Source organism: Eriocheir sinensis, chromosome 10 (genome assembly GCF_024679095.1).
Source record: "Eriocheir sinensis breed Jianghai 21 chromosome 10, ASM2467909v1, whole genome shotgun sequence".
NCBI lineage: Eukaryota > Metazoa > Arthropoda > Malacostraca > Decapoda > Varunidae > Eriocheir > Eriocheir sinensis.
Window position 1 is genome coordinate 17,342,924 of NC_066518.1, and position 15,000 is coordinate 17,357,923.

At 41.6% G+C, this 15,000-nt stretch overlaps 1 protein-coding gene across 1 annotated transcript in view; it reads left to right on the plus strand.

Moving 5' to 3' along the window:
* The window catches only part of LOC126996655 (glutamate receptor 2-like), a 42,472-nt gene that overhangs the window by 15,492 nt on the left and 11,980 nt on the right, over positions 1–15,000 (plus strand). The window contains exons 9-10 of the mRNA XM_050857344.1: positions 1,133–1,315; positions 10,343–10,501. Coding sequence (XP_050713301.1) covers positions 1,133–1,315; positions 10,343–10,501 — 342 coding nt within the window. The remainder of the gene's footprint in view (positions 1–1,132; positions 1,316–10,342; positions 10,502–15,000) is intronic.

The window sequence follows — 15,000 nt, forward strand, 5'->3', positions numbered from 1 at the left end:
CTACCTGACAACACTTGACTTCCGCCGTATGCGTGAAGAAAAAAATCGCCCATATCTCAGACTATTGAAGGCTCTGGCATGGTGTGTCAGGCGTGGTTTGACTGACGAAGTGTAGCAAGCATTGTGTGGCAAGCATGGTGTAGCGGGGGAATTGTGGCAGGTGTGGTAGTTGTGCTGTGGCAGGCATGGTGTGGCAGGCGTGTTGGCGTGGAGGGCGTGTTAACTGTTTACCGGTGCGACATTATGAGGCGACAAGATTTTAAGTTCTCCGTTGCACACACATACACACACACACACACACACACACACTACCTGCATGATAGAACGGGCGGTAACGATGCTGATAGCCGTAAAATAAATAGAGTAGGTTTATTTCATTCTGTCCATGTTTTTTGCTGGGTGCACGCACTCCAAACTTTAGCAGTGTCGGCCCCTGCTCCCACCCCTACACCCCCCCCCCCTCTCAATTTATCAGCGTGCCTTAATTAGTCTCTCGTTTTCTGCATTTTATTTAGAAGAAAATGTATTTTTTCCGACAAGAGCGTTTTACTATTCATATTAAATGTTTGAAATATTTCTGAACTCAGTTGCATTTTTACGTACAGTACTGGGGAAACAAGTAAATAATTCAAGTGTTTGTGTGCATATAACTGTTGAATTTTCATATATAAAACAACAACCACATACAGTTGGGGAAGAATTAATTATGTTTGTTGACCATAGTATATCGTTTTCATTTCGCCGTGCATCAGACAGAAAAGAACGTCTCTTTTTCACCGACAAAATTTCCTCGCTTGTTTCCACCCCCGATGCGCTTCACTCACCCACATTACTTTATTATGTGGCCCCTCACTCCAAAAAACTCCTCCTGCGTTTATTCTACTCACATAACATCATAATGCACTTCTGTAAAGCCCAGAACTTCCTCATGAATATCCTTCACCCCACTGAACTTATATAATATAGGTATAAAAGTGAAATGGCTCAAGCAAAGTTATTTTATCGATCTCTCTTTGACAATATTTCACTTTCATACATCATCTCCATTTCTAGCTCTTTTTTGGGGCCTCTGATATGAATGAATACTGCTAATAAGGATGTGCACGTATGGACCACTATACCTCTTCAACAGAACTTCTTCGAGGCCATACGCGTGGGGCCCCGGCGGGCTTACCTGGTGGGCTATTTGGGGGACATGATCAACGCCCTGGCTAACGCACTCGACTTCCACTACAAGATTTTGGAGAGCACGAGCTTCGGCATCAAGTCTTCCAACGGTTCCTATGATGGCGTTATCGGCCACATCGAACGTAGGGTGAGTGAGCGAGCGGTCGAGTGGGTGAGTTTGTTGGTGAGTGGGTGAATGGATGAATGAATGAACGAATAAAAGTGTGTTTGTGTGTGTGTGTGTGTGTGTGTGTGTGTGTGTGTGTGTGTGTGTGTGTGTGTGTGTGTATGTGTAAATGGATGTGTGAGTGAATGTGTGAGTGGGTGAGTGAGAATGTCGGTGTGGATGGATGGGCTGTGTCTGAGAATGAGTGGGTGGCAGAGTACTGATAGAAAAAGACTTGGGATGTTGCTAAAGGTCTATACATTACGTCAGTCTACGGAAGAAGATAGAAACCATGCTGGAATAGGTAATACTCTTCAGATTCGTCAGTTGATCTTGTCAATACGAACGCTTTTTTGTTCTTCTTGTGTCTTACGAGTTTAAATTTCTTTATACATACTCTCTTCATTCTTTATTCTACATTTTTCAGCTTCTTTATCCATTTCTTCTCCTTTTTTATCGTTTTCTCTTTCTCCTTCCTCTCCTTTCTCCTTCAATCTATACACGGGACTGTGACCAGAATATTGGTGTTGGCCAGTCTAAAGAAAAGGTTCTAAAGCGGAGGTGTTGGTGACGGTTAGGTAGTAGCAAACATTAGCCACATACACACAGGCAGCATCAATCACACGGTCAGCCGATGCACGCGGATTTTAGGCGCTTTGAAGCTTTCCTTTATATTTTTAAAGACACCCGAAAAAGGTTCTTAACGATGTCTTATCTCCATTTTAATCAACAAAAAAAATATGTAAAGTTTGCTATAAGAGGTGGGTGGTCTCGAGTATAAATCTGACAGAACTCTACGGACTTTTAACAAAAAACTCAGCACACGGGAAAAAAAAAAACTGCATGAAACACGTACTAATTTAGGATAAACAAACAAACATTTTAGCGACATTAAATTAAAGGGAGACTGAACTTACAGTAGACTGAATATACCGGTCTACAGTGTGAAATTTATTATTAATATGATGCAATTAAAAAGGATAGATCGTGTGAATATTAATAAGACACGACGGAAAATTGAGGCGGCAATTAATTTTCAAAGGATGACACGACACAAGAAGGAAAGGGTTTATTCGCCAATTCGTACGCAGCATCACTATTAGTACTCATAAGGAGTGAGAAAATTACTTGGAAAATTGATATGAGGTAAAGGGGTTAGGGTGTCTGGCTACGAATCAATGGCCCTTGGTTCGAATTCCGGTTCGGGCAGTCTGCGTGCAGCTCACCCAGCTGTTCATCCTTCCTTTTGGGCTGGTCAATAAATGGGTACCTGAGGAAGGGGACGGTAACTGAGGTAACCCGGATGTCAAACTGGCCTTGTGTCCCGGGTTCTTACCCACCACAGGCTCATGGGCCAATGCGACGGAGATGAACACCGAGGCCACGCCCAGCTTTAGGGTATGCCTCAAACTTTATCTTTACCCTATTGTTTCGAAGGGGTGCGTATACGTTGGCAACTGTACCTTAAAATCCGGAAAAGTATGGTGTCAGCATCAAAGGAGGACACAACGAAGATGTGGGAACGACACACACACACACACACACACACACACACACACACACACACACACACACACACACACACCGGAAGGAGCTTTATTCACATCCTCAGGTAAAGTTGATTCAGGTACAGGTAATTCCCAAACTTTCAGCGGCAAGTTCTCAAAATTTTTGAAAACGTAAATGTAAAAAGTTTTCCAAGAAAGTGAAACGCCAAGTTACGAGATCAGCGCCTCGACTAGTGCCAGACTTGAGTGCGCCTTCGCTATGGTGGGGAGTGGGGGGAGGGGGAATGAGACGGAGCAGAGGGAGAATGGGGATGGTAGGGATAGCGGGCGGAAGCTAAAGGTAGGAGGAGGCACTGAAAGAGACGGGTGATGATTATTGGGGGCTTGAGAGAGGGATTGGGAGATAGAGGAAGGGAAGGGAGGGAGAAAGCCGTGCCTAGCACCATCAAGAGAATTTCAAGCCAAAGTTGTTGCTTCTTGCACACAAGTCGAGCACAACACAACTTTGCAAGTTCCAAAGTTGGAGATGAGAAGGAAACATATTACATTCTCTTTAGTGTGTGTGTGTGTGTGTGTGTGTGTGTGTGTGTGTGTGTGTGTGTGTGTGTGTGTGTGTGTGTGAGGCATGTCTGGAGAAGACGAGAACAATTCAGACCACCACAAGCCAATCCAGAGTTTGACAAAGGCAATAGAGTAACATAGAGTGCAGTAGTGCCTCTTCCCCAGTTTGATGTTTAACTCTTTATTCATGACAGTGACAGATGACCTTCGGCAGGATTTTTCCCTGTATGCGGTTATCTCATTCACCCTAGAAGTCAATAAAATACCAGGCACAAAGAGGCAAATAGCTCTCAATACTATTAGGAGGCTTGTGAATGGATCGTGAAGGCAATCGTGAAGGTAATGCATCACACAAAACTGGTTCGGAGAAAATAAAATAAGGTACATTTATTAATCTAGGGACAAACACGGTAATCCCGTTTTTTTAAGTTTGAACGCAAGATAAAAATTTATGTAGAAACTATGTATTAATTTGTTTTACCAATCAAACGTAAACAAGTCAGGCGCTGCTGGTAATGTTAACTAAAAAAATTGACCATGGGTCCCTTGACCCTCCCACACAACCTTCCCTCCCCTCCGGCCTCCAATCAGTTTTTTTTTTTTTTTTTTAATTTACCCCCTAAAAAGGGGGAACGGGCCTTTGTCCGTGGAGTGTTGCCTCTCCTTGGGTTTTAATACTACATCTTTTTTTTTCTTTTTTCTCCGACCTTGGAGTCTTGAAGTTTTTGCAAAAAGTCAAGGAATCTTGGAGTTTTTGTCAAGTTAATAAAATTAATTGCACAGTTAGTTGCTCACGTCCCAACACTTGGATGATTTACAAGAAGAATGGCAGGCTCTGTTACATGCCAAAGCAAGTTTCCAAAATTTGAACCAATCGCCAACTTCTTATTGGCAAGAATTACTCCAAGTAAAGGATGGGGACAATACCTAAATTTTCCACCTATGCCATTTTTATGCGTGATATGTTGGCCTTGTCATATTCGTCTGCTTCAGTTGAACGGATGTTTTCTAATGTCAACATCATCAAAACCAAGCATTCAAATAGGCTCCTAATCAACAATGTTGGAAACCAAATGCTTGCAAAGCAGGCTGCTGCTAGGCAGGGAAAATCTTGCTACGATTAGGAGCCATCTAAATCTCTGTTTAGAGGTATGAAATCTGGGAAATGTCATCAGCACTACACAGAAATGTGCTCCAAAGCAGAAGTGGCACTATGCACCCTGCACCCCTAGACCTCAACGGTGGCAGTGATTTGGAGGAACTCCCACTGCAGGTGTAAATACATTAAAAGCATCTGCATAGTGCATACCAGGTAAGAAGGAGATGGTATATATTGATTTTTAAGCTAATCGTGTATATATATATATATTTATATATATATATATATATATATATATATATATATATATATATATATATATATATATATATATATATATATATATATCTTTACATTTTCAAACCAACGGAGTCTTTCCCTTCTGAGCACCGTTTCTAGGGCTTCTACTTCATTGCACATATGTTAACTACATCTGCACTGGACATCCTGTCTTGCCACCTGATCCCCGCTATATACCTCAACATTCTGCGATCAATTGCTCTCAATACCTCCATCAATTTTCTAGTTAGAGCCCATGTTTCTGCTCCATACAACATCATTGATTTAATACACGCTTGGTACACCCCTGCTTTGCTCTTTAGAGGGATGCTATGATTCACAAGTAAACTAGCCACCTCCCTCCACTTAAACCACGCTGCCGCCACTGTTCTCCCCACTCCCGCCTCACAGTTCAGAACATCTCCCAAATAACAGAAATGTTCTACCCCATCCAGCTTTCCTCCATTTACCTCTAGTTCATCCCTCTCAGTTTCTTGTCCTTGCTGTCTCCTTACACTAGCTGTGCATGTAAAATTCTGCACTCCTTTTACATTTCTGAGGCCTGAGCATCCATGGTGGCACCACTGCCTGCAACATGTGCACAAGGAATTTACACCTACTCCCTTCCCACAGCATCCACATGGATATTTTCCTGATTTAATCTTTTATCTTGCTTTTTATCCATTCACCATGTACTTTGTTTTTTCCATATTAATTTTCAAACCTCTCTCCTTCATTCCTTCCTTCCATTTATTAAACTTTTCCTTCACTTCATAATTATGCTGTCTTTGCATTTACTACCAAGTCATCTGCATACAGCAGCTCCCATGGTGCTTCTCCTCTTGCTTCCTTTGTTGCCTCCTTCATTATAGTTATAAACAAGAGCGGGCTGAGGGCAGATCCCTGGTGAACCCCCACTCCAATTTTGAACTCATCTGATATTCCCACCACTGTTTTCATTCTCGATTTTGTACCTTCATATAGTCCCATCACCGATTCAACCAATCTTTCTGGTACTCTTTGCCTTCTCAATGCCCATCTTATAATTTCCCTTGGTACTCTGTCGAATGCCTTCTATAAATCTACAAAAAACATGATACAGTCTACTCCTCTTCTCCATAAACCATTCCTGAAGCCCTCTCATAGTATATATTGCTTCAGTTGCTGATCTCCCAGGGCAAAAGCCAAACTGACATTTATCAATTCTTATTATCCTTCTCAGCCTCTTCTCCATGCAGGACTTTTTCATAATACCTTCATGCCATGCTCCAGTAACCTTATCCCCCTATAGTTACCACATTTCAAAGCATCTCCTTTCCCTTTAAAAATGGGTATAGTGTAGCTTCCTTTCCAGTCTTCAGGTATCTCTCCCTTTTTTAATACATCGATTCCACCACTCCTTCCTTTCCTGCTGCTTTTATTAAATCTACTATTAGCCCTGTAAGTCGTGCTGCTCTACTATTTTTCATTTCCTTTAGTGATTCTTTTACCTCCTCTTCCGTAGTTTTTTCTTGTGGGCCTTTTACTTTTTCAGTTTCATTTATCGTTTATTCATTTTACTCATTTAACAGTTCACTGAAATATTTACTCCATCTTTCCAATATCTTTTCTTTTCCACCATGATGTTCCCTCCTTCATCTTTTATAAACTTTGCCCCAACTAGTACATCTGCTCTCTTTCTCTTTTCATTTGTTTCGCAATTTTAAACATCTCATATATATATATATATATATATATATATATATATATATATATATATATATATATATATATATATATATATATATATATATATATATATATATATATATATATATATATATATATATATATATATATATATATATATATATATATATATATATATATATATATATATATATATATATATATATATATATATATATATATATATATATATATATATATATATATATATATATATATATATATATATATATATATATATATATATATATATATATATATATATATATATATATATATATATATATATATATATATATATATATATATGACAAAAGACAATATTCGTCTGCAGTAAAAAAAAAATACGCATTTTGGATTATTTGGGTCCAGCTTGGATTTTTTTGATGAGCAACCATGTTTTTTTTTTATTTTTTATTCTGTAGTGGCAACACTGCTTCTAACCGTCACTGTGTAATTGTCTCTCCTTTTCTGTTCAATTGTGAAAAAAGTTTTACCCTCCTCCTCCTCCTTCCCCTACTTTTACTTTGATGAAGTATTTTAAGTGTACGGCGTCCCGTAGGCTAGACCGAATAAATCAATCTTTCGTGCAATTCATGATACTAGGATACGCCACGGTTTAAAGCAGTGGTCCCTAAACTAGGGGGCACGCCCATTGGGTGGGCCGAGAACTGGATACAAGGGGGGCGTGATTCTGTCTGCCAAAAATTGCAATTTTTGCAAGAAATATATACACATTCACACACACACACACACACACACACACACTTGAAGGAGTAATACTGTGTTTGAATCATCTTCACGTGTTGCAATATATATATATATATATATATATATATATATATATATATATATATATATATATATATATATATATATATATATATATATAAGCAAAGGATGGGGGAGGGGGGGCGTGAGGATTTCTTAAAGGTCAAAAGCAGTCAAAAGCATCATGTAAAAAAGTTTGGGAAGCATTGATTGAAAGAAAGGGCTACGCTTCAGTCACTGAACAGCACATCAGACTAATGCTCCTGATTTTCTTTTTATCTTTGATATTATTGAAGCTTCTTTTGATTGCATAATTAATCTGTATACATTTCAATGTCACAAAGTTCTCGTCACTTTCAGAGGAAAATATGAGCAACAGGACTTTTCTTATCTGCTTCACAACTGCAATTATATTTTCTTTCACCCACATATAAAATAAGAAACTAAGACAGCTGTAGTAGACATAATTAAAAGAGTGGAGGTCTTTTAAACTTAAATTTAGGTAGATAATGGAAAGTAATCGATGCTTTCATCTATGAAATATTTTTGTACTTCAATAAAAAAATAATTTGCGTTAATTGCATGAAATATTATGGTACTCTGCCTAACTGCTCTTTGAGAGAAGTAAAGGTATTGCCTTTTCAAATCATTAAGTCCCCCGGTATACAGAAAGTTACTCTTATAAAAATAACTTTCCCTCCAATGAATAAATTTGATTGTATTAGGCTTGGGTACTAGGCTATACTGCTTGCTAAAATGTCAAGGTTAAACATTATGAGATCAAAGTACAAAACACATCACAACACTCACCATGGCGTGCGTTGAAGCTGGGTGGTGATCCTCAATGCACTGTTTGCGTCACTGGAGTTCCACAAGGTATTACACTGTATTACACTTTCGTATTACTGTTTCATAATCAAACGCAGCGTATTCGGTAGAGCCGCTGGAGTAAATACTGGAACTTACGAAGACTAATCCGAGACACATCAAGCACATATTAAGAAAAAGCAAATCTAATAAGATCAAATAAGTAAATAAGGTTCGGCAAAGTGCGAGGATGAAGCAACGAGAATACAGCGTGTGAACTTAAGGTTAATTAAAGATGGTTTGTTTATGATTACGTCACTTCAAAACATTTTTTTTAACACTTCACTGTACGCCACGAGTATATCAAGCACCTAGACACTGCCCTGGGTTCACTTCAACAAGCTAAAACACAACAGAAACGAAGTTGTTTTTACAAAAATTTGCGACGCAACACCCCCCCTAGGAGCTGACGGAACACTGCACGCCCACAGAAAACGGATGCCACATATTTGCAGTAGAACCAAGCCGAACGCGGGAAACATACCAGATGAAATAATAGTGTAGCACAGGGGCGGACAACTTTTTCGAAGGGAAGGACAGATGAGACATTTGGGAGCAGGCCGAGGGCCGGAGTGAGAAACGAGAAACCCAAAGTGGAAAAAGTGAAAGAGTGAAAAACCTACAGATTAGTGAGACTGCTTGCCATGAAGAAGTGTTTCAATGTCCGACTCGGGGGATGAGGTAGACAACAGAATAATGTCATTGAGGTGGAGGTCCGAGAGTTAAGAGCAAAGTCGATACTTCGTGTCCTTCATTGTGGAGAAGACCAGGTCACAACAGTAGATGCAGCAAGGAAAATACTCAAGCTTAACATCAGACTTTGATGTGTGCGTGCATGCCTGCCAGGAGAATGTCTTTGTCTTGCAGCTTTACATTGAGGGCGTTCAGATGCGTAGTGCTGTCCGTGAGTAAGCACAGGCAAGCGAGCCAATGCGGGTCATAGTGATAAGCGTGGGGAAGATTCTTCTGACGGAGGAAAGTGGCGATCTCTTGCTGCAGGTCGCAAACACGGGACAGCATGGCCCCACGACAAAACAGTTTCAGCCTGTCCTTTTTAGTTTAAATTGAATAGGACAACCAGATCTCAAAAAGGACAGACTGTCTCTAAAAGCAAAAGGACAGGCCTGGCAGCTCTCTCAGAGAGAGGTGAGGAGAGCAGGCTTGCCAAACAATATTTGCCAGCAGATGCTGTTTGGGATTTTTTTCTGGGATTTCGCGGGCCGGAGTGCAATGTTAATGCGTAGCAGGGTGGCGACTGGCGAGCCGAACGTTAGGCCTTCATGGGCCGGATGTGGCCCACCGGCCGGAGGTTGCCTGCCCCTAGTGAAGTATATAAAGCAAATGCGGTATTTTTCCTCACAGTAATGTAATTTCATCTATTTTTTTCTAGGAAATGTCAAGGTGGTTGCAATGGACCTGCACAGTGTCTTCCAAAGCCATTAGTTTCGTGTTACTTTCTAAGCAACCTTAATTATTATCTACACATCGTGTGACATCACACTTAAATTCGTACTAGAAAACATTCCAGGCGTGCATGTGACATCCCAAAGTATCTAATATAGTTCATTAGAATGAAAAAAGCAGCACTACAGAGCAGACTACAATATACTGTACAATACTTTAATGGAGTCTCCTGCACGTATATAGTTATCACGATAATGAGATCATTCATAATCATATTGTAGTTTATATTCTACGTACATACTGCAACATTTCCATATTTTCATATCTAAATAATATTTGTGTATTTATGACACAAAGATCTTGACGGGTCTGTGATGAAAAAGTTGAGCTATAAATCGAGCAAAAGAAGCTCTCTCTCTCTCTCTCTCTCTCTCTCTCTCTCTCTCTCTCTCTCTCTCTCTCTCTCTCTCTCTCTCTCTCTCTCTCTCTCATATTCAGATGTTCGACTATGACCATTATTTTCTGGATACCTATACTTATTTTGTCATATATTTTATCACTTTATATTTATTTAATGCCCTTTCAAAGCTATTTTTTCAACACCTCTGCACGCCACAGGATTAGCAACCATCCGGACGATGCCCTGGTTCACTTCACACTAAAGCAATTGAAACAAAGTAGTTGTTACCAAAAGTAGCGACGCTACAACCTTAATTATAATGAAGTTAACAACATCCTTCTTTCGTTACTCCCCTTGCCCCTTACCCCCTGTACTCCTCCCTTCCCCGGCAGGAGGGCGAGCTGGGTCTGGCCTCCCTCAGCATCAGGCACAGCCGCTACCAAGCCATCGACTTCACGGCTTGGCTCAGGTTCCAGCCCAGCCTGTTCGTGACGCGAGGGCCCCGCTTCCTTAAGGACCACGTGGCTGTCTTCAGGCCCTACTCCTGGCAGGTGGGCGATGGACTATATGGTTATTTTTTTCATTTACTTTTTTTTTACGTTTTACTTTTTGACTCATCCTTCCTTTCGTGGGTATTTTTTTAATAATTATTTTAGGTTTTGCTTTTATATATTCTGGTATTTATTTGCTTTGCAATACTAACATTTATTCTTTCAATCATCCTTTTATTTGATTTATCTTTTCATTTGTCATTTCATCAATTCATATATGTTTTTTCACTTTTCCTTGTGATTGATTGCCTCTCTCTGTCCCTCTCTTCTTTTGCCTTCTTTTTTCCATTCTCTTTTTCCTTCTCACTAACAACAAACACGTTCTATTTTGTATAATTCTCTCTCTCTCTCTCTCTCTCTCTCTCTCTCTCTCTCTCTCTCTCTCTCTCTCTCTCTCTCTCTCTCTCTCTCTCTCTCTCTCTTCAACTTAATAGCAACTAGAGTAGAAATGCAACGTTTTGGAGTCTTCTGATTAATGTAAAATCACTTAGGTTTAAGGACAGACCACCAAGTTGGTCTGATTTTCTATGTAAATCTTTGTAAATCTCTCTCCTTCTGACCTATATCCGTTCTTCTTATTTTTTTTTTTCTTCTTCTTCTTCTTCTTCTTCTTCTTCTTCTTTTTTCTCCTCCTCCTCCTCCTCCTCCTCCTCCTCCTCCTCTTCCTCCTCCCGCTTCTGCCTCAGCTCCCCTATTTATTATGAATTATTTTGTATTACTTTTGCTTATTTATGACTTATTATTATTATTATTATTATTATTATTATTTTTATTATTATTATTATTATTATTATTATTATTATTACTACTACTACTACTACTACTACTACTACTATTACTTTTTTTTTTTAACTCTACGGCCTTCATCCGTTAAGGCGGACACACACTATACGATGCCGCCTGTCCGGCGGCCGAAAAGTGGGCGGAGCTAGAGGCCTTAAGGCAGTCACTGTGTATGGGTGTAATTTGTGCGGCGCGGCCTCACGACACAGCCGGATGGCCTTCCGTTTATGTCTGAAATTCCGTCCGGCGCGGTACGCCGCCTCACAGTGTGTATCACCTTCCGGCCCGGCCTTGAGGCGGGAATTATCACGGAGCGACGCTGATAGCCGTGGTGTACACATTATCTACGCTCCACGATGTCTGACGTCTGGATAAATAAAAACTTTTGGATCTGTTTTATTGATCTGTACAGGGGCCACCCATGTTTGTGGAACATAAAACATAAATTGTGTTGTTGTCTTCGCTGCGGCGGTGGGGCTCAGAGTGACGGCCACCGCCCGGTATTCCGTGAGGCCGCCTCATAGTGCGTATGCGTCATCCGGCCGACGATGCTCCGCCCACTTTCGGCCGCCGGACAGGCCGCATCGTATAGTATGTGTCCGCATTTAGAGTTGCGTTGTGAGAGGTATGTTTTCTCTTATTCTTTCAACAAAGGAATTAATTGACCCCAGCCTACTACTACTACTACTACTCGTACTACTACTACTACTATTACTACTGCTACTGTTACTATTACTACTACAACTACTACCACTACTACTCGTGCTACAACTATTACTACTGCTACTGTTACTATTACTACTACTACTACTACTACTTCTACTATTCTTATTATCATGGACATTGTTAATTTTATTTCCTGATCCTTGAAGTCAAGAGAGATTTTACAGAGGAAGTGCGTGATGCTGTCTAGGAAGAAAGTTTCTTAAGTTGTTATATTTTGTCGTTGTTGGAGTAATATAATTAAACTTTTAAGTCGCATTCCTCCCCTCCTCCCTCCTCTTGTTGGTGGTAGCGAGTGTTCTAACTGCTAATTGGTTCACGGATAGAGAAACTCATATCCGCCAGGGTTGCTTTATCTGAACAACATCACACAGGTCATTGACATGGACAAGACACTTAAAAGAGGTGATTGTGTGTATGTGCGTGTGTGTGAATGTTGTACTGTGTAGGTAACATTTATGTGTTAGTGTATATGTGGAACAATGTGTAAAAGTGGACAACAGGAGGACATGGACGGACAGTCAAAGATAAACGAGAAACAAGAAAAGTTAACAATGAAGACGCGACATAACACAGGGAGACAAAGGTAGCGACAATGAACATACAGTTAATGAGTCTGCGCTGCACACTCCAGTTTCTGAGTGTCACTGAGGAGGAGGAGCACGCAGTTTGAGCGGTGACTGCTACGCTCTCTCTCTCTCTCTCTCTCTCTCTCTCTCTCTCTCTCTCTCTCTCTCTCTCTCTCTCTCTCTCTCTCTCTCTCTCTCTCTCTCTCTCTCTCTCTCTCTCTCTCTCTCTCTCTCTTTTTATTTAAACTTGACATTTGGTTTACATGGAGTCATATTGCTAAAGTCTTGGTTGGGACGGCAAGGACTATCTGTAGCTAAGCAAAGAACTTTTACATATTGGGACATGGAACATATTTACATATTGGGATCCACTTGCAGCCAGACATTTATACTTGTAGCGTGGTAGGAAGGAGCGGAGGTAGTGTTCCGTCCTCGCGTAAGGCACAGTGACTTGATCTCCGTTGTTGTACACTGCGCGGGTGGGGAGTGGTGCCGGTGGCTTGAGACCCAGCGCTGCCAGTTGTGGGAAGTGCATGCGGTGAACTTTAAACATAACACACATGCCCGCTACGTCACGCCGCTGCTGGAGAGGTTGCAGGCTCCGTACATCACCCTCAGGAGTTCTCAGTCGGGACAGCCGCTGGGCTCTGGCTTGAACCCGGTCGAGGAGCCCAAGGTATGACGGGGGCAAGAGGACCATGCGAGGGGCGAGTACTCCCTCAGTGAGCGGACTTGTGATTTATAAAGAGTATCCACTCCCTGAGCATCTAGAAGATGAGCAATGCGACGAATGCAGCTCATCTTCCATGCAGCATCCTTGGCAACCTTCCTGACGTGGCTGGTGAACGTTAGGCCTGAGTCAAACTCAACCCCGAGGATGCTGACAGACTCCTGAAGGTGAATCCTTCTGCCTTCCAGGTGGATGGTGAGCTGGTCCCGGTCAACTTCATCTTGTCTCCTAGAGATTAGGGCCGCTTGAGTTTTCTCAGGGGCGAAGGTGACTTGCCATCTCTTGCCCCAGGAGGCGATGCTTTGCAGTGTTTGATTGATGCGATCGACTGTGTTGTGGTGTTCACTCCTCTCACAGGTGAATGTGAGAGTGTAGTCATCTTCATAGGCAGTGGCCTCTGGAATCAGCTGCAAAATGTCATGGAAGTGCACGTTCCATAGTAATGGCCCGAGTACACTCCCTTGTGGAACGCTGGCTTTGACAGGGAATTCGGTGGATGTGTGCCCATTGACTACCACACGCAGGGTCCTGCCGTGAAGATAGTCTTGGAGGAGATGTAGCAGCTCACCGGAGATCCCCAGACTTCTTAGTTTGGTGGTGATGCCCTGATGCCAGACTCTGTCAAATACACCAGTGATATCGAGTGCAACAACAAAGGTGTCTTCACCACAGTCAAGAGACTGGTTCCAAGCTGCTGAGTTGAGAAGGAGAAGGTCTGCTGCGGATCTCCCCTGTCTGAAGCCAAATTGTCGGGAGTTTAACAAGTGGTGAGAGTCTAGGAATTTGATGATCTTGGCGGCGATGATGGACTTAAAAACTTTCCCAACAACAGAGAGGAGGGAAATGGGTCGGTAGTTTTGAGGATCGTCTCTGCTCTTCTTCTTATGTATGGCACAAACTCTCGCAACTTTCCACTGGGGCGGCCACTGCTGAGATGAAAGGCACCTCTGAAAGATGGTAGTAAGAGGCTCAGCAAGTTGTTTGGCGCACCTTTTTAGCAGTTGTGGACTGATGTTATCTGGCCCCAGCGCTTTTTGGGGGTCAAGTTTATGAAGTTGCTGAAGTACTTCCTCCGTGGTGATGGTGATGTTCCCGAGTGAGGCTTTGGTAAGGATAGGATCTGCAGGAGGTGCACGCTTAGGGTCAGGGCATGTCATTTTAGATGAGAAGTGGGCAGCCAACACCTGAGCTTTTTCTTGGTCACGTGTGACGACAGAGCCATTAGCTGTTATCAGAGGCAGGATGCTGTCATCCGGAGAGAAGCCTTGTTGCTGTTTGATGCTGCTCCACCATTCCTTGTTTCCCACTGACTGGCCTGTTAACTTTCGCTTTAGATGATCTTTCCAACTGTTTATTGCTTCTTTTTGGACCCTTTTCATATTCTCTCTCTCTCTCTCTCTCTCTCTCTCTCTCTCTCTCTCTCTCTCTCTCTCTCTCTCTCTCTCTCTCACATACACACATGTATCACTCAGTATTATAATTCCCACAATTGCTAATTTATCCAAGTCGTTCAGACATGATTGCCACTTACGAGATTTAATCATATATTATTTTTGGTGTAAAGAGTTTCGGAAGCCCCATTTTTATAGGTATGAAATAGATATTAGCACGCCAGACAAGTCACTGACATTGCGTGCATATTAGTTTTGTTTGCCTTCATTGTGTGACTTCCAAGAAAATTCTCTCTCTCTCTC